This window comes from Phoenix dactylifera, unplaced genomic scaffold (assembly GCF_009389715.1).
Source record: "Phoenix dactylifera cultivar Barhee BC4 unplaced genomic scaffold, palm_55x_up_171113_PBpolish2nd_filt_p 000051F, whole genome shotgun sequence".
NCBI lineage: Eukaryota > Viridiplantae > Streptophyta > Magnoliopsida > Arecales > Arecaceae > Phoenix > Phoenix dactylifera.
This window is the reverse complement of record NW_024067670.1, coordinates 396,948-418,608: the sequence shown is the minus strand read 5'-3', so window position 1 is coordinate 418,608 and position 21,661 is coordinate 396,948. Positions and strand designations below refer to the sequence as shown.

The following is a 21,661-nucleotide window of genomic DNA, read 5'->3' as shown; positions in this document are numbered from 1 at the left end:
AGCTTCTCCACCACCACCCCCCACCCTTCCAACCTCACCATCGTATTACTCAACCTTCCACCACCACCCCTCGCCCTCTCCGCCACCATCCGTGTGTGGCCTTCAACCTCCACCTTCAACAGGTATTTCTTTGCCCTCCACCATGGTCATTGATGTGGGCTTGAAGTGGGCTCGGCATGAAGCTATCGGCCGAAGCTGCAGAGCTCAGCCCTAGGAATTAGGCCTAAAGGCCGGGCCAGGCATACCTGGCTAATCTTGTTCCATACCTAGGATTGAGCCCGACCCGCCCAACGAGCAGGTCTAACGCAGGAGCAGGACCATGCGTAGCAATGCGAGCACAGGCAAGCTCCACTGCACAGATCAAGCATACTGCAAGCAACATGCAGACAGATGAATGGCAGCTGTACAGAACTCATACACCTAGGACAACTATTAAAACTCACCGGAAAATCTGTCATACATGAGAAGGAGATCCTGCATGCCATACCAGCACTGCTGTGGGAATCATCACATCAAAATCTTAGAAAGCAGAGACTAGTAATGTAGAGTCCCACATCGTCACCAATCCACCAATAGAACACTGTACTTTTGTCGCAAGAAATAATCTGTTCTAATAGTCTATACATCAGCATTGCCATACAAATTCCCAACAAACTATGAAAGAGTTCAACAGGGGAGGATACAGCACTAGTCATCACAAAAGCACCAGTATTCATGTCGTAATGGTAGAAAGAGATACAACTATACTCAGAAGGGGAAGGGAGGTGTACAGTCTCATGTGCATTTGAAGCCATGGCAAACTGACAAGATTATGATGAGGATTAGCGCAATGATAATGCCCAAGACAATAAGTTTTATCTTCATATTCTGAAACCACATCTTCCTCCTTATCTTTGTCCCCTGTTGCCTGAAATCTTGAGCCTGTACCCACAATTGAAGCATATAATCAGCTCCATAACCAGGAACCCACTAAAACAAATGCAGAACCAAACCACATCCACAAACCTGTGAGCGAAGATTCTCTGTCTTGTCAACAAGGAGTTCAATTTTTTCGCCACGTTCTAGAACCTGCAGAGGATGTGAGATGGTTGCCACCAAACGTTAAGAACCATTGAATCACAAGATTCGGATCAGATGTATCCCAACAACAAGAGCTATTCAACAAGCACAGATGCAAGATAAATATAGCAAACTCATTGAAGCTTTCGGCAGAAGTGTTAAAAGAACTCACCTTCTCAATGTTTTCCATCATAACTCCCTTGACTTCTGAAACCTGAGCTTTCACTTTTGCCAGATTGCTGATCTCCTCAGGATGGTCCACACAATACTGCATGTGCTCTTTTAATTTAGACCTGAAATGTCAGCATTTCAGCACTTGGTGATATACAAGAAGACAGAAATCTATGATGTTTTGAACGGCTAGGGAATGTACCCAAATTCACGGTTGAGACTGTTGGCTGAAGCAGTTGCCGCTTTTCCCCCACCATATCTTTTCTTAAAGTCTTCCTTAACCCTCTCCAAAAAGGCAATGGGAATTTGCCTGCCAGCTGACTCAACTGCAACCACGCAGTATGCTACAAAATCCAAGGACAGGGAAACTTAGCTACTCATAGAAAAGAAAAGACAAAATAAATTCCTGGTTAGGAACCATGCATGGACTGATTCTATAAGATGAATCTAGTCTAGGGTAATGCAAATTCCTGGTTAACCAAGAAAAAGATAATAAATTAGAGTTCTCTAGAGTAATACAAATTCCTTGTTAACAAAAAAAAGATAATAAATTACAGAATTTATATAATTAATGTTTGCAGTACAAGTAGTCTCAGTCATGGTTAGATCAGTAATTGGGTCCAAACAGCATAAGCTAAATCCTAATTGTTTTACAGTTCTGAACGTAAGGCTTGAAGTACGGGTTGCGCAAACCTATTAAAAATATCAAGCAGTAACAAAATATTGGAAAGCTGATTGAGAACTATAATAATTTTAGGACTTTAAGAAATCAATGAAGTGATGGGACAGAAAGGTAGATGCAATTCCAACTTGGAAAGAGCAAAATCCATCCCCCAGAAGAGGGGGCATTCCAACAACAAGAATGTAAATATTACTCTTCTTCAAACACTCCACTCTAATAACAGCATGTTGGAAGAACAGATACATCTGCTGCATCCTCCAAAAGTTAATACTTTTAACAGTACATGTCGTTCCAAAAACATTATCTAAACATTTAAGACAAGTGCCTCAGTTACCCTGGTTAAGTGACTAATGGATGAATAAGGAATGAGCAAAAGTAAATACTTGCAAGGCCCAGTTCACTATACCATGACCTGCCCTAACTTCTGAAAATCAAACTTCTACAAGCATTACCATAAAGATTTGAGAAAAATGATTTACCTCATATATCAGGTTTTTCTTGCTTTCATTTGATCTAACAAAAAATGTCATCTTCATCCTTTCTACATTCTGAAAAAAGGACCTTCATAGAAAACTATTGAAATACTAGTTACCAATATCCTCTGCATCTATATCATTATTTGATGGTTGAATGAATCCTAATCCAATCCACAGTTGTACCAACCTCTTTCTATCAATTCTATAGTCTTTTGGGAATAATGAACAGTAGGCAAAACACTGCTTCAAATGATATTGCAAGTCATCATAGTGCAACCTTAGGGCAGGTAATACTCCAGTCTCCTTGATAAGTAATTCCATTTTTTTCACTATTTTTTGATAGCTTACAACTCCACCTCCCCTATCCTGGATCCTACTAGGCATGTACAAGAGCCATCGCAGCTCGAGGCCCGTTCTTTGGAGGGTAAAAAACTGATCCGGGAATATGTATTTTCTTGGGTAAGTATTTCCCAGGCAAACATTTAGACACAAAAATAATTTGTCCATGTTCTTTTGCATTATTATTTTCTTGGGTAAATCTATCCATATTTTTCATAATACCCTTTATTATATAAATATTATTATATATAATAATATGTTATTATTATAATATAATATAACATAATATAATATATATGAGTGACATTATATTACTCTATAATACAATATATTATATTAGTATTATTATATTATTATATTATTATAATAGGATTAGGGGTATTTTAGAAACAAAATAAAAAAAATATTTTCTGGGCTGATGGGAACATGACTTGCCTTCTAGGTGGGTAAGACGTTTCCCTATTTCATGCATAAATGATACCTATAAAAATAACTTACCCATCTAGAGAAGCATAAGAACATGGATAAGTTAGTCTATAGGAAAGTTGACCCCATGATATTTACCCACCAAGGAATGGGGCCCTAAAGGCAAACCTCCATGTTTCTCAACAATGTCCTACCCTATTTCTAGCATCCTTGGGGTCTATTCTTCCCTCCTCAACCCAAATGTCATCTGCCTAAACAAAGTCCAACAATAATCGATCCACAATCCTTACAATTTATGCAGTGCAAATCTATACAAGATTCTAGCAACTCTTGCACTGCGGGTATTTACTATGATCTTAAAACATACTTTGTAGGATGATGTCTTAGATTAATGGCATGATACCAAAATGATGCAAGCTAATCAAGAGAGTATATAAAGATGATGGAACATTAAAGAAAACAAAAAATATGTAAAAGGAAAAAAAGGAGATAAAGAGATTAAGAAACCCATCTTTTATTAAAAATAATCATGAAGTCAACCACAAAATCTACTTGGAGTTTTCTCCACTCGCATAGAGAGAGAACCCTTAACTTTTAAGGTATGATAGCCTACTCCACATACAATACCACCACAAAAAGTTCGAACAATTGATTGCCTGTAACACAATAACCACTAAGATAACCAAATAATATATACAAAATCAGCCTCAAAACCTTTTGAAAATTATTTTAGACAACATCTTAACATAACATAGGATATTATGCATAAAATGTTGAAAGATACGAAGTAAACAATCCAACATCATCCCAAGCCATGACTGCTATTAGCATCAGTTTGGATGCTAACCACACGATGAAAGCTAAGCTAATAATTAACAATTATAAAAAATTAATTGAGAAAAGCTCTAAGATGGTATTTATTCGACCCACAAGGATCAAAAGTACAATCTTCTATCAAGCCTTCAAGCCATCTCCAAGAAGGCTACAAACACAACAAAACTGAACACAGCATATTGTACTCCACATCAAAATGTTTTACAAATCATATGGGTTATGCCGTATTAGATACCTGTGAACAGTATCACTTTAAATAAGGTTGACTTTTTTAAGGCAAGATCTCTTATAGAATGACTAGTCCTTTCCATACGAATGTTCAGGTTTTCTTGATGTTAAGTAAGCAAATCATTCTCTAAGCTTTTAGAATTTCCATAAATGCAAGGAGGTTATAGAAACTTGAACAGTGTCTCCTTGACAAATAGCGAATTAGACCATCGCGAAATAGAGTCTACCACAGTAATAAAGCCACATCTATCTTTCTAGCACATAATTATGTATTTTTCTTCCTCAAACCATCAAAAATCATCAAGTTAGAGAATGATTCTGGCAAATAGGCTAACAAGAAGCTAATTATATTACTACAACTGTGACACGACTACAAAAAACTATAATCAGCAGTCCAACTTAAAACAATATGTAACAGTTAAAAAATCATATAGAATTCCTGAAGCTCCAGAATATTCTGATGAATTATTCATGTACAAGAGAGTGGTTGAAACTAGAAGGCATGCGACAACAGGGGATTCAAGACCCACTAACAACGTTAAAAGAAATAACCAAAAGAAGGGGAAAAAACGTAATCAAGAAAGACTTGTCCAATAATACAGATTATGTCATACTTCAGCAAAAATGGGCAACTCCTGTGTAGTTTAGTAAATCTGACTTTTGGAAAAAAAAAAGGAAAATTTGTTTAATTATTAGAAGAATAAGATATCATACCAGTCATGTAAATATGCAATTTTTCACTTCTAGAAGTTATTCGGTGCCAATGTTGCTCCAATAAATGGATGAAAAGCTAAAGGATAGACACTTGATGGCAGCCAATCAGTAAATAAGATGGTATCTATCCTGAACAGATTTTCGATAATCCAAGTGTGTTTCCTGTAAATTGCGGCTCCACATTTTGCCAGACCATGATAACAAATGAGTAAAGGCTATGTAGTGCATCCATTTAGGACAGCACTTCACATTATCAATCAATTGCAGGACAAAAGGATGCAGGTTAACTAATATGCTCCCTATAATTCTTGCAACCATTTTTTTAAATAAAGATCTAGGGTTCAAGCATAAAAAGGAGCATTAATAAGTAAAAGGAGCATTAATAAGTAAGGTTGCATTAGTCCAGCAATTTGTCATTTGAATTGCAATTTCAATTAGCAATCTAGCGTACATATTGCATGCTTCCAGTAGATTAAACAGAAATTATAGAAATATCAGTAGATTGAAGATAGAATCATCAATCATGACTTGTATAAGCAAGACAGGTTTGGGACGAAGCGTTAATGTCTGTGATCATAATTTTTTGTTATGTAGATAGAATAAGTGTTTGGTTTGTCCCATCAAATGGCACAGTAACCAATGATTTTCAAGACTTGAAAGCATCAAAAATTAAATAAAGAAAAAGCAATACAGGGAAAAACTTTACTGAGTCTAACCATGAAATTTATGATAATTATTTAGACAAGTTAGACTCAGAAAAAATGATGATAAGAAGATACTAAATCAATTATGGAAGGTTTGAGATATGGATGACACTAGGAGCATTATACGTAAGAATTTTGTGACTGTCGTAAAAAATAGTGGCATTATCTAAATACATATAGCTTACATAGATGTTATTGAATGCAAGGTCCATAAAAGCAAGAATATGACTCAATTAAATGACTTCAATCTTAACCATTAAGATTTGTGTTAAAAGATATGGTTCCATTGATCAACTTTTAACAGGGTTAACCTTGCATGATCTCGGGGCTACTTTGTCTTTCATATCCTTGAATTTTATAAAGCAAATAGAAAAAAAAGGAAAGATGAAGGAAAAGAAGGCAGATATAGGTGAAAATTGGAAAACAAAGAAAGAGGAAATTGGAAGTTGGGAGAAGAACAAGAAAAAGAGAAAAAGAAAAAAAAGTGGAAAAGGTGATACTAACTTCAACCTTCTTTCTTAAATTACATACATCAAAGCTTCAGAGATCCCCATATAAAAAAAACACATAAATGAATCAATACTACTATCTTGATGGATTTAACTCCTTATACATAACTTATTACCAACGGTAGGACATCACAACACTATTTGTACACAAGGCATGATTTGTAGAGATACTACTTCCTATCTACAAGAGGCCTGCTAGACTTACCCGTGCAAGTTAGAGAGGCCTACATGCTCAAAAACCAAGCATAGTCCTAAAGATTTGCTCTAAATCATTTAACCACCCAAGCCAATTTACAGCAACTGGTTAAACAGTTTAAGGATAAATCATTCTCATCCATCATCAACTTCATAACGGCTCAACCTTTCAGAATCCGTGGTGACGGTTGCTGACCACAGGATAGCAGTGACTGTGGTGGTGGGAGGCATGCTTTAGGGGTGACAGTTGGGATCTATGGCCAATGTCCTCCACTCCTCATCTATCTACTCGTGCTAAAACCTCGATTCCATGCATGGTAAAAATGCTTGGGATCCATGGCCAGTTCCCCACTTCTCATCTCTATCTCTGGTTCTGTTTTAACCTACCCATTATATGAGTGGCATAATCTGATACTACATTACAAAAGCAATTAGCCCCAGCACTAGCCATGCTATTGCAAAGTCTCTTGCACCACCCTTCTTTGTGGAGAGAGAATGACTGTGACTGCTCTCATAGGCGCTGCCTCAACCCCTCAAGTCCGCCATCCACGCCACCATCACTGCCTGAATTTGGCCACTTCTTGTCACCCTCCACAACTGGCTCTTCACCTCACCTTTGCCAATATCACCATCCATGACTAAGGCAAGACAAGCAGGCTTCTCGCGAGTTTATTTGTACTACCAGACTACATGGCAACGGCATCAAGGGTGGTGCCACAACCAGATGGGAACATCAGTGTGGATGAGGTAGTGGCATGATGGTGAAAAACATGGTGGCCGAGATGAAGAAGATTGACTATGCTAGAGGAAATGATATTAGGAGGAGGGAAAGGCTAAAGGGGAAGTACAAAGATGAGGCCATGGAGAGACCGGTTGGAATGGTTGAATAAAAATCTATGCTATATGTCCTACCATCCGCATGTGCAGGTTTCTTTGCCCTACACACCATGAGCACGTCTAGCTACAGACAATTTCCTAGAAAACTGATAGTTTAAAGATCTTATTACAAGTATTTCTAAAGCCAACCAACTCTATTTGACTTTGAAGCAAGATTTGTAAACTATTAGACTGACCCAGCTTGCAATCAGCACTCTAAGACCCTCTCTTGCTTAGGTTCCATATGCCCTGTTGCTGTCCAATGATTCTTTAAGTAACACAACTAAGCGACTAATATTTTTTACAAAATACATAAAAGATTTTTCGAAAAATAAAAATTATAATTTCCTGCATCTTATAACAACGATGTATAGAGGAAGCACTCTAAAGATGCATTATCATCACCTTGAATGATGTATAAGGCAAGAAGCACAAGTTGGATAAAATAACGAATTCCAACTAAACTAAGGAAAAACAATACAGGAGCTAATTTATTACGATACATCCTTTGATGTGTACTATCCATGCAATTTGACTTATTATCACACTAGGACCTAACCATGACATATGGGAGTGTGATAATACAAAATATTAGAAAGGTTGATAAAATTTCAGAACCTGTTCAATTTAATACTTGGAACATCAACAATGCCAGTATACTTTAAGCAGGAAAATTAAATAAAAGGATATATAGACACATGTATATAGATATATATGGACATTATATCATCAATACACGTTCTAATAGTTAAAGTGTTCAGAAAAGGTAATTTAGCAAGCACTACGAAAACAAAGCATACAATGTAGGAATTTGAAAATTCACTCATGAAGGAGTTATAGGAAGTATCACAATTAAACTAATGGAGACACGTCAAACAAGTGAATTTTCAATAAGAGTGCCATACATCATGAGTGACCCTAGGACCATATCTATTTTCTTTTTTCTTTTTTTTTTTTTTAATTCAATGCAAGTTCACCATTTACTTTAAGATGGTGCTATGACTTATGTGACTTGTAAATGATGTTAACCACTAAGATGGCAGCAGTGTCATCCCATAAATTTTATACATGGTGAAAACATTTGGCAAACAAAGCTAAAAGTCTAGAGAGCTAGATTAGATTACGTAAATGTACTTTAATACATATAACAGGAAACCAACATTAAAACTGATGCCAGAAGACGAAGATGAATCTTATAGGCAACAAAATGGTCCATCTTTTCATGTATCAAAATATTGAGCAAAAAAGAGAAGCACAAAAATGAGTGTTGCAAAGATGATGATATAAGTCCTTGTTAGCCAAAGATCAAGAAAAGAAGAAAAAATTGTGGTTTCACATGACAAAGCCAAAAAGCGGACTAATGAGTAATAAAGTGACAGTGAATTGACAAAAAATTAAGACTAGGTCATAATTTAGTAGAAAAAAATTTGCAACTTAAATAATAAAGATATAAAGTAGTGATTCAAATCCTAATGGGATGTCCTGCAGGATGTCAAGATGGGACACCATCCCAAGTGTTGGGACAAGGCCTTCCTAGCATCCCACGCAAGTAGATTCCAGGACATCTCTTGTCCTAAGTGTCGAAACAAGGTAGGGCAGAAGTGTATTCCATTCCATCAAAAAATAGGGATGCTCTATTGAATCATTGATATAAAGACCAAACCAATATTTGCCCATACCGGTCGGTACCGTACCGGTCTTATATCATACCTACACTCGATACACCTCGCTATCTCATACTATACCTCATACCGATACTGTAATAAGATGGTACTTGTATGGGGTCCGGTACCGAGACGGCGAACCTTGGACCAAACTATGGTAGTTTTTCATCTCAATATTTCAAATTTGTTCACAAGTCACCAACTAGAAGAAGGTACTTAATACCCAAGAAGTTACAAAATAGATAGCTAATTTCCTGGTTAGCCATTATATACAATGAAAAATCACTTGAAGTATTAGATAATTCGTGATGTAATACTTTTGAAAAATAAAGAAGAAGAAATTCAATGACTAGACTCCAACAAAGAATTAAGGCTATTCAAACACAAGTACAATCTAAATCATGCATACATGCTAACTTATCGAACCTACAACATGCCTAGTTCTGCATTCCAAAAAATGAAGAAAACAGATAATTTCTTGGCTAGCCATTATATGTAGTGAAGAGTAACTCTTGCTGTTAGATCATTTCTGATGTGATCATTCCGAAAATTTCAAGAAGAAATTCAATACCGCGCCCAAAAAAAGTTAAGGCTACTAAAACATATGCACTATCTACATCATGCACGGGCCTTGTTTTATCTATCATACACAAGTAACTAGTTTTTCACTTCTAAAACCTAGGTCACAACTATTTCATGAGCAGCCATAAGGTCATCCAACAGCCATAAAAATCCCCAGGAAATTATAGAGTTCATAATTTCATGTTACAACATACAATAGTTTATGAACTGGTTATTTAGAAGCATCATGTTTAAATTTGTAAAATGCATATCTTCAGCACCCTCCATTTAAAATGCTTAAGTCACAAAGATGAATCAACATGTTAGGTCAACGTTCGCCGTCTCCATACTGGATCTCGTATTGATACCATGCTAGTACAATTTCAGTATGCTTGCGGTAGGCTGGAAATGGGGGTCAGTTTGGCCTACCGAGTCTCCGTTTGGTACCGATACAGTGCAATACGCACCGGTATAGAGAACCTTGTCTTGGATGATTTGCCTAAGTATCATAACAAAGCATTATCTACAATAATGCATCAACTGATCACGATAGTAATGCATGGAAATTTTTATCCACTTATATATATATATGCACACATATATATGCACACATACATATATGAGAGGGAGATGTTATTGTGTGCTGAGGTGGATCGGAAATCAGTCCACCCAACTTCGAAATCAATTATAAGTCATCCAAATTCAAGAGCCAAATCATTGAACATGATCTACACTATAAAACCAGACTAGGAACCAAGATTCAATATGTCCTGGTGGTCTCTATGAATATACATGTGTGTATATATATATATATAATGTATATATATGTGTGTGTGTATATATATATTATGTATATATGTGTGTATATATATATATGTGCAAGTGTGTGTGTGTGTATATATATGCATATATATGTATACATGTTTATATACTTTTACATGTACATACATACCAAGCACTATACGTGCTATAATTATTTAATCCACAAAGGTTACCATTTCTATACAACAAGGCATGTAAATGTATGCACATTAACTCAATAAGGCTAGCCTACTAATGTCAACTTATCAACCAGATAGCACCACTTCCAAAACCTCATATGCTCTATGATTTATGTGGTTTAAATAGCAAGAAAATACAATGGAAATAGCAGACAGTATGTGAAGTGAAAAAGGCATAACAGCAATAAAGCTAGGCCGCATGCTTCCATGATTGAAGAGCCAGCTTGTCATGTTTGAACAGAACATGAAGAATGAATGCTAAAGAATATCTTCAGAATATGCATGGATCATATGATAGACAAAATTCCTTTTGTAAAAAGAAAGATTAGGCAACATATTCAAATAACTAACATGTATCACCAGCAAATGTATATTCAAACTTTAATCGATGCCAAGGATGGGACTGATTGCAAGTTAATGAACATGACAATTACTATAGCCAACATACGCAATGCACTACAAGCACAATAAATACATGTAGAAAACAAACATACAGATAAAACATGAAATTGCTTCTACAGGTTGATATTTTATTTCATCAAGAATATCAACTTGCTTTGATTTGATAAACCTTCCAGCTTCACATTTGCCCATACAAATGATCCATTAGAAATCAAATTTCACAAGGCCATCATTAAATTTTAGAATAAGACTCCACATTTGGTTCGCAGAATGAAGATTAAAATGTAATGGGAATTCAGGTTTGGCCCCATTCCCATCTTTGTTTGCATAACAAGTAACATAATCAAATTTTAGGGCTGAAATCGGATCGGATCGGATACTAGTATATCCATATCCATATTTATTTGGTTTGACAAATATAGATACAGATACGGATATTAATCAGATGCAAAAATTCATATTCATATTTGTTTAAACGGATACAGATATAGATCATATATCGGAAGCATGTATATAAATACAGATATAATTCAAATAATTAAACTTTGTGACCATAGAATCAAAGACATTACTAAGTGGATGATAAATCAAGTTAATAGCATATTAATATGGTCATTTATTTTTCTAAAAAGTTCATGGGTGCTATATAAAATTAAATAGGGTTACAAATAGAACTGAATATTCGGATACGAATCTTTGTAGTTGTCTATCTATACCCATATCCATTTTTTTAATAGATACAAATACAAATACAGATATTAGTCAGTTACTCGAATTTCTATCCATATCCGGGTAGATTTGGATACGAAAATAGATTCGGATGGATATTATCCAAACCACTTTCACCCCTATCAAGTTTTCCTTGGAATCACCATTCCAGCAAATAGAGGAATTATGATTACACTCTTAGATGGAAAGAATGACCTTTCTCATTCTGACAGGATAGACTGTTTTTTTTTTGTGATGAATTAATTCGACTTGCATCATGTTTTGTTTAGAGGAACAAAAAAAGAAATGAAATGGAAATTGAAATGGAAATGGAATAAGAAATAGGAAACCCGAATTGGTGTTCTCATTCCACAGTTTGCAAAATTAATACATGAAATGAAAGGAAATGGTATTCCATTATGATGTTTCATTTAGCTAACTTCTAAAATAAAATTAACTTTCTACTATTTTTTTTAAAAATGCCCTTGAATAAAGAATAGAGGTTTAAAACAATAGATTTAGAAAATTATAACAATTCTAACATATTCAGATGTCTCCATTACATAATACAAATGCATAGCAAGATTTTATATAGCGGCCAGTATTCGTCATCATCATGTTATAACAACTAATATATTATTTCCTAAATAAACCTATCTAGGATGGACTAGGCAAATAGCAGTGATTTTTCTATTATAATGGGAAAAATGTAATGCTTTCACTTGCCATGTGGTGTGAGGGTTTTTGTGTGAATAATGGGAATTAGTGCTATCCAAAGGGAATAGTTGAACATTATGTTGCCAAGCTAGCACTAGGTGGCCCGAGAACCTTTTATGTGCGCATATTATAGCTCCATAGCCAATGTTTCAAATACCATGGGATGGAGTTGCCCCTGTTATTTTGTGAAAAGGGATGCCCCAAATCTTGATACTTGGGATGGGGGATGTCCTATATTGTGTCGGTCCATTATCCAACTCGTGGTGTCCCAACTCTCGAGACAGTGAGACACCCCACCATACCACTGATATTTAAAACCTTGCACATAGCATTTTTCCTATGGAGAGTAATGAATCTGAACAGGGTTGTTATTTGAAGATATATAGATCATTTAACCACGGAATAAAGTGTATCTAAAAAGTGTTTAACACTCCATTCCTAACCAACATCCGAACTAATTACTAAAGAGACAAACACTCAAATCAAACAATTATATTAATTTATACCATGCCTTAAAGACTACAAAGTAATTCATCATACCAAATAGTCATTCATCCATATAAAGATTTGGAATGACCATTCCTCCCATCTAAAGGTGCAATGACAATTTCATCGTTTAAGGGAATGGTGACTTCAGGCAAAACGAGATTATGTTCCATCTTGGATAAAGCAAACATGCGAATAAGGCAAAAGTAGGAATCCCCATTTCATTCCATCCCCGATTAGAGAAACCAAATAGAATTGAATCATATTTGCATATGAACTAATAAGCAGCAATTATGGTACACAGGAATGAACAATTTTGATTAAGAATCAAATTTTAAAATATCATAAACCTATGTTTCTATTCCTTAGTCAATGTTACATACATAGAAGTAATATAAATCTGATCCTGTTCTAGAATAAAACTAACTAGATCAAACAATAGAATGGAATTTATGTTCTTTTCCTCTGCAATCCTTCATTAGATGCCTAAAGAATGGTAATAAATGCCAATTCTGATTATTCAGTTTCCATTTCCATTTTCATTGTGTTCTGATTTTTATTTCGAAATTTGTTTCTTTCAATCCAAACATCCATTGTTTAGATGATGCATTACTGCTGAGACACATGTCTATATACAGTATGTATGTGGCTGGTCAGCATTACACGACTCATTTGTCACTAGTCGTGTAGCTAATTATAGTCCGATTAGAAGCACTTCGTTACCAGCAAAACTATCCTTTGGTAACGTGTATTATAGACTTCAAACATACCACTGAAATAAGCAAGACTTTGCCTCTCATCTAAGTTACAATAGAAATCTGCGACTCAGGACAAAGGTCCCAAATCAAGCTCATCGTAACGTGCTATATAAAACAGGTAGCCAACAAAGAAAGAAGCTAGATAGCATACTTCAGTTCTCATGAACTCTCCTCACCAACCTGACAAATATAGCAAAATATACTTCTGAGAAACCAAGAAGATAATCGTCCAATCTGTTCTCTAGATATCATAAATCCTACCATATTAATTTTAAGATGGGAAAAAATGAAAGAAACGTTGAACATTTATTCCATCCCAAATTTATAATATTAGATCTAATCACAAATTGATAATTCCAACATCAGTCAAAACACGCCAGTTTCCCATCAAGCCTGGCCCTAAAATGCCCGGAAGCCCACGCAACAACCCAATCCACTAAATTTACCAAATCCAAGCCTCGATCCTTGGAAAGGAAACCAAGAAATCGACCCCTATCCAATCCAACCAGAAGTCACGCCCAGAAAGAACAGAATCATTTAAGAATGTAAATCCGCGAACAGAAGGCACAGAGTCCAAAATCATTACAAAAAACGAGGAAAAGGAAGGCAAGGAGGGAGATCAATGGGAGGGGACTTACTGAATCCGTCCTCAACAAGGTAGTTGAAGGTGTGGCTGTCGCAGTTGTAGGTGAACTTGTTGTTGCTGGAGGGGAGTTTCTGGAGGCATTGGGAGGCGATGCTGGTGAAATTGCCGGTGAATTCCGTGAACTCCGCCAGGATCACCGTCCCGCGGGCCACGAAGCTGTAGATCAGCGTCTGCTGCCCCATCTCCCAAACCCAAACCTTAGCCCTCGATTTATTGGAATCTCAGCAAGAGAGAAAGAGTACAGAGGGAGGGAAAGGGAGGGAGAGGACTGGGTGGTGGGAGGAGAAGACGGGATGACGAGGAAGGGGGGAGAGAGAGAAAAAGAGGCGTTCCCCTTTGCGTTTTTTTTGCTACAATTCATCTTTTCTTTCTTCGGACGGAGAGAAAGTTATGGCTGCAAGGGATCGGGTTCACCGTGACCCAACCGGGTACCGACCTGATCTGTACTGGAAGACCCGTAGGTTGGGTCAGGTTGAAGAATCGGACCCAATCTGAGTCAAAGCTGGATTTTATATTTTTCACTCGATCCAGCCCACGTACCATCCGAGTTTAATTTTAGTCACTAAAAAAATAAGTCCGACCCTGAACCCAATCTAGCTCTATCCAAAAATCTGAATTATATAAACCTTAATCTTCTTCTCTCTCATTTCAACTGATTCCTTTTTCTTGATCTCTATTTTTACTTAATTATATTTAAATATTTAAATTTAGTTATTTATTTTTTTATTCTTATTTATAATACTTTCAAAATATGAATATATATTTTAAAATTATGGAACAGAAACTAAAAAATGATTAATTACTTGAATGTTATTAAAAAAATTTAAAATAAAAAATAAAGCTTAAATTAGATCTTTTAATTTTATTTATTTTTAAATTATCTATTATTATATTTTAGCTATAACAAAAAAAGCTAGATACTTGACTTGAAGTATAAACCTAATGTATTTCGGCTCCAACCAGAATTTGAATGCTCGGATTGGGTTCATACATGACCAGGACCTGACTCGCTAGGTCTAAAATTATTTTCATGAACTCAACTTAACTTGACTCAATCGACTAATTGATTGGGTCAGTGTAACACCTAACTTGGCCATAACTTAGCATCTTGGAACTTAGCCTCGACCTTACCTTGACTCAATTAAGTCGTGGAGTCAACTCGGTGAACACGCCAGCTACAACATGGGATTCAAATTAGGGGTGGCAAAATATGACCCGACCCGCCAACTCAATCCGTGTTCAATTCATCATAAACATGTTTGGGTTTGGCCTAAACAGGTTCGGATCATAAATAGGTTGACCCGTTTAACCTGTTTATTAATTGGGTCGGATACATATTTTAGATGTCTGACCCATTTAACCCATTTAACCCGTTCAGAGCCGACCCAAACCCAAAGAAGGCCCCCTCTCCTATTGCCTACTCGAAACTCGGAACACGCTCGCCAGTAGATTACGGCTTACGAGAGTAATGGATAAGACGTCTGTGACTGTCCTACTGTCGTCCATAGCCTCTGTGAGACTGTGACTGTCCCCCTGACATCCATAGCCGGATAGCCCATAGGACCATAGGCATAGCACGTCTTCTCCATCCGCCATTTTGCCGTAGTAACTAGAGTCCAGTTGTCTATAGGTCTAGTCGTCTAGAGGACAGAGGAGTGAAGACCAGAGCGAGAGCGGCGTTCTTCCTTCCTCTTCTTCTTCGGACTTCAGTTCTTCCTTCCAGCTTTCTGTTCCTTAGTTCTTCTGAGTTCCTTCCTTCACCCGTTCGCCGCGTCGCTGTCCTTGGGCTTGGGTTCTCACTTCTCACTCCTCCCAGTCGGCAAACTCGGCACTCGGCCAAAGAGAGTGACGAGGGAGGTGGCAGAAGGTCTCCTTCCAGGCTGGAAAGTGCCACGCCCTAGTTTGTCCACCCCCCTTCTCCCTCCCACTTTTGTTGCTTTCTCTCATCTTCTTCTGGTCTTCGTCGATTGGATGTGTTTACCCTCGATCGTTGGTGTAGCTTTTTTATGTCGGGTTCCGTTGATAATAATTTGAAAGTTTTTGACTTTACTATTTTTTATAAAAAAAATATGTTCTATTTGATGGATTGGATGGGTTTTGGTCAACGGAATAATTAATTCATTGGGCCTTACGCTTGTGATTATTAATATACTTTAGATCCCAACAATTTTTGGGTTGTGAGGCCTCCCCCTTTCCTTATCCAAATAGGTTATCTGTTTATTAAACAGGTTAAACGGGTCAGATCGGGTTACCTATTTATTAAACATGACAGATTCTGGTTGTAATTTCGGACCTATTTAATAAATAGGTCGGCTTCAGGTTTATGATTTTCTGACTCGACCGGCATCTGACTTGATCCATTTATGTCCAACCCGACCCGACTGCCACCCCTAATTCAAATGTCCAGCTGAGTGCTTATCCGGATTGGGGAAGTCAAAGCTTGTGTTTGTAATGGCTATGTGACCTTCGAGAGGTTCTCAAGTCAGCCACTTGCGAGAGTGAGCGGCGATGCCCAAAACCCTCGCCCTCCTTTTCCTCTATTTTTCCCACCCTCTCTCCTTTAATTCTTCTCCATCATCACCATCATCCTCTATCAATCCAATTGCCCTAGCCTTTCTCATGTTCTTGAGGGTGCATCGGAGCCTTCTTGCTGCTAATTTCATCAAGCAACCAACAATCAGACCATCACCTATTTCAAGAACCAATCCCTATTCAGGCCATGTAATCTCTTTCCTCTCTCGTCCTCTCTTCTCCTCCTTTCTCTCCTCTATGGTGGTTTGCAAGCCAGCGTGCTTGCTAGATCTCGTGGCATAGTTGGTCAATTTCGAGCCAAGCTATGGACAACCTTGTTTTGAGATAGGGCATCCGCTATCTTAATAGCTTGAGTCTCAGACCCACATTTCTCTAAACTCCAGCCTTCTTTCGACTACCTCTTAATCAGCTGGTTAGCCTTGCTACTTAGTCGAGCAGCCGATCGAATCTAGTAACGATAGAACCGATGTCCCTGCCTCTAAAACTAAACACTACTCCACCATACCCTTGTTTTTCCTCTTTTGGCCACCCAATTTGGTTAGCCATAGCCACATTCCGTCCTCTCGATTCCACCATGGCTATGTCGGAGTCGAGTTTGGCTCCTTGGATCTCTCATTTTCTCTTCCATCAACCGAGCCAAGACTCTATTTTGGCCCTTCTACTTCTCGCCACCCCGTCCCTATCATCGCTTTTATGGTTGGTGGTTTCTCTCTCCTCCTCCCTTAGGTGCTTGAGAATCCAGCAAGGTCGGTTCTTTACCTACCTTGTAACTGCATCACAAATCTTGGAATGAAGGATTCCGACCACTACCTCTCTCCATTCCCTTATTCTCTCTTCCCCCCTCTCTCCCTCTCTCTATCTCTCTCTATCTTTCTCTCTCTCTAACTTGGCTTGTCACTCTCACAGATCAAGGGGATGCTACCTAGTCAAGTTCTAGCTATTCTTAAAGATTAAACTCATGGAAGTCTTGGGATTGATTCAAAGTGTAACAAATTTTATGATGATTGAAAGATGAAGAGATTTGGAAAGGGATGTTCATCATAATGCTCGCAATCATTTTAGTAATTTGAAAGCCAAATCTTCTTTCATTTTTGCAATTTTTAGACAAACTCGAGCATTCCCTTTATGCTCCTGGATCTAAAATAGTTAAGCAATCATGCTCCTAAACTAAAAGTTTCTTGGTTTTGGTGGATGTTTATTTCACTAACCCTATTTTCTTATTTCAATTAGCCATATATTGGTCAATACTCACCTCATTGTACTTTCAATTAATTAATTGCACAATCAATTGAATCTGATCGCACCAAATGGCATCAATTGATTTATTTTCCCTATTTTTGAACCATAATTCACCCATTCCAATCTAATTCCAGCCATCTTATTTCATTTCAAAGCTAATTCTTATACTTTTCCTCCTAATTCCATCTCTAACCAATTTTAAGCTCAATTGGATGAGATTCATGCTAGTTTCACAAAATTAACTTGAAAGAGCTTAACTTGAATTCACTTGATTTTGCCTGATACACTAACACAATCTAATTCTCTCTAGCGTACCCATAATTCCACCTTCTATATACCCTCATTAATTATTTATAGGTTCAATTTGAATTTTCCCTATTCAACTTGATCAAATTCCACACATGCAAGTTGGCTTAATCGGACTTGGTTACTTTAGAGCTTAAATTTGACAATTTTCAAAATCTAGTTAGACTAACCTAGATTAGTTTCAAAATTGAATCGTGTTCTTCCTATAACCTAGATGTTCTGATTAAAATAATTTTTGGACATCTGTACCCATAATATCTAAAACAATCCCCAAAATGACTAAACTTCTACCTAAATATCATTAAAAAAATGAAGAAATTGTGGGAATATCTTATAGATCTATGTTGGCCCTCCTTTACTACCTTGTTTCGGGTGCGCCGAGGAACTCAGGGTCCTAGAAAACTTGGTTGGCTGGCAGGGAGTGACAAGTTCTAGCAGTATTGGAAGATACATGTGCAGGCATACTATCAATGTTGGATCAACCAAAAGGATAATGATCTAAAGGGAGGATAGAGAGTAGTGAGTCTAGGTGCCTTGATCTTTAAGGACTTTCACTACTGTCACACCACTACTCAAAGGAGATAGGTCCAGATAGAAACATACTATTGGGCTACGATAAGGGTATAGCACAGACCTATGATAAGGAGTATAACATGAAGCTACAGTAAGGGGCGTAGCATAGAGCTATGGTAGAAAAACTAAGTTATGTCTATTTCTAGAATAAAAAATAAACAAAAAAATAAGATAAATAAATTGGACCAATAAACTATTGAAGGATCTAATACAAAGTACAATTCTACTATTTATATTCACACATAATAACTACCCACAAATACTATAACTGTCCACTTTGGCGGTTGCTTCGCACATCAATCTCTACTCTTGGTGGTTTTGATAACAATTGTCAACTGTCTTCCCACTATGCATATACACAAGCATAATCACTTTATTCTAATATGGCTTGCACTAGCCGTCTATTCTATTCGACCTTGGAAATAGTCTTCTAATCTTCAAGAATACCTATCTTGGTCTTCTATTAGCCATCTTTGTGGCCAAGACTTAACACTTTGGTTTATTTTATACATACTATGGCTAAATTTTACCTTTCTGTTGATCAATTGTGTTTGATCTCCTATTTGATTTTGATGAGCCCAAAACACATGAGTATATTCCTAATTGTACTAATAAATTTAAGTGAGTGTTTTAGAAAAAAAATACATAAAAACTTAAGAAGAATTTATTAGGAAAAGGTTCAAAGAAAATGGGTTGGCATATTCTCGAGTCGATTCATGACTGAGGCGAGTCGACTCCCGCAGTAAGACAGAAGACTGTCTCAAACGTGCCAGTGCGCGAGACGACCCCAGCTGAGCGCGAGCCATCTTCCACAATGAAGAACAGAACAGCACTTTTCTTCGGGCAGAATGTGAGCCGACTCCCGACATACGCGAGCCGTCTCCTTCAGAGAAAAGAAAGAAGAATGGTTTTTGCAAGCAGTGCGCGAGTCGACTCCAGACTGTCGCAAGCCATCTTCCGCAGAAAGACAGAAACTCATTCTCAATGAGGCAGTGCGCGAGTCGACTCCAGACTGTTGCGAGCCGTCTCCTGCAGATGAAAACAGAATCCGATTTGAATGAGGTAGAGCGCGAGCCGACTCCTGATATACGCGAGTCGTCTCCCATAGGATGAACAGAAACTCATTTCTAAAGAGCCCAATCTCAAGTCGACTCCAAACAGACTCGAAAAGTCTCCAACCTGAGATGAGCCGACTCACAGAAAAGTCGAGACATCTCCAAATCTACTAGCACTCCAACAGCTAGTTTGTCAGAAATTCAGAAGTGCCAGAACGACTAGATTTTAGTGTCCAATTGTTATTTCTCTAGAAGAAGACTATATGAAGGTGTGTTTTACAGTTTTTCATTAACTATTCAAAGTATTAAAGGGATCTAAAAGAGCATTCAATACATACACCTCATTAAGAGTATTCAAGGGTCATTCAAAGAAAAAAAGAGAGAAGAAAAGTAAGTGGTTGAATTCAAAGCTTCCTCTTCAATCAAAGCTGCCTCAGTGATCCTCAACTTCATGTCAAATCAGAAGAGGGTCAAGTAAAGAAGAAGCCAAAGTTCTTCCAGCAGCATCTTTGCTTACAAGCTTTCTTCCTTTACTCTTTTATTTAAATTGATATATCTGCTTGTATAAAAGAAGCTTGTAACTATTCTAAAACAATCCTTTCTTATCTTGTAACTTGATTCAATCAGGGGATTGAATCAAGAGGTTAAGGCTTTGTCCAAGCCCGTGAATTAGACTGTATTCAACCGAGGTTGGTTGAGATTTGGTTTTAAGTTGGCGATCCAGAAAAAACCAACTGGGTTCGTTGTGATCATGGTAAAACAACGAGTTAGGTTGTGAACTCGCAAAACAACCGGACTGTAATCTGAGGATTATAGTAAATTCTCAAGTGAGCTTGGGGAGTGGACATAGGAGCAAGAGTTAACTCCGAGCCACTATAAATCCTTGTCTGTTGGTATTGTGATTTATTTGTCCTTCCTTCTTTACTGCATTTTCATTATTGCTTCAGCTTAAAATCAAGAAACCTTTCGCTAAGTAAAATTTGAATAGCATAATTTTTAAAGAAACAATTCATCCCCCCCTCCTGGGTTGTTTTTTGGACAACAAGTGGTATCAGAGCAGGTGCTCTAATTTTAATTATTGACCTAACTGTCAAAAGCTAAAGATCAGATGGCAACCCCCTTTGGATCTACTCTAGCTGAAGGCCAATCCACCAATAGGCCCCCTTTGTTCAATGGAACAAATTATATCTATTGGAAAACAAAAATGAGAATTTTTATTCAAGCATAAGATTATGACATTTGGAGCATAATCATTAATGGACCACATATCCCCACACACATAATAGATAATGTAGTTATCCCCAAATCTGAGAGAGATTGGAATGACAATGATAGGAAGTTAGCACAATTGAATGCCAAAATAATGAATGTTTTATATTGTGCATTAAATCTTAATAAATTCAATAGAATTTCAACCTGCATTTCTGCCAAAGACATATGAGATAGACTTGAGGTTACTTATAAAGGTACCAATCAAGTCAAGGAATCCAAGATTAACATATTAGTGCATAAGTATGAATTGTTTAAAATGAAACTAAATGAATCCATAACTACTATGTTTACTAGATTTACTGACATTGTTAATGGTTTAAAAAATTTAGCTAAATTATATGCTAACACGAATCTTGTCAGAAAAATTTTTAGGTCCCTTCCAAGGTCATGAGAAGCCAAAGTGACAGCGATTTAAGAGGCCAAAGATCTCAATACGCTTCCACTAGAAGAACTTCTTGGACCCTTAATGGCATACAAGCTGACCATGAAGCAACACAATGAGGATGAGATCCAAAGAAAGAAGGCTAT

General features: G+C 37.1%; 1 protein-coding gene across 1 annotated transcript; it reads right to left on the bottom strand.

Moving 5' to 3' along the window:
* Positions 1 to 538: 538 nt before the first annotated feature.
* On the bottom strand, positions 539 to 14,505 carry LOC103717265 (vesicle-associated membrane protein 721). The gene is given in 6 exon segments (XM_008805583.4): positions 539 to 897; positions 900 to 921; positions 1,006 to 1,068; positions 1,232 to 1,352; positions 1,433 to 1,574; positions 14,149 to 14,505. Coding segments are annotated over 6 exon segments (723 nt in total). The 5' UTR covers positions 14,339 to 14,505; the 3' UTR covers positions 539 to 712.
* Between the last annotated feature and the right edge of the window lie 7,156 nt (positions 14,506 to 21,661).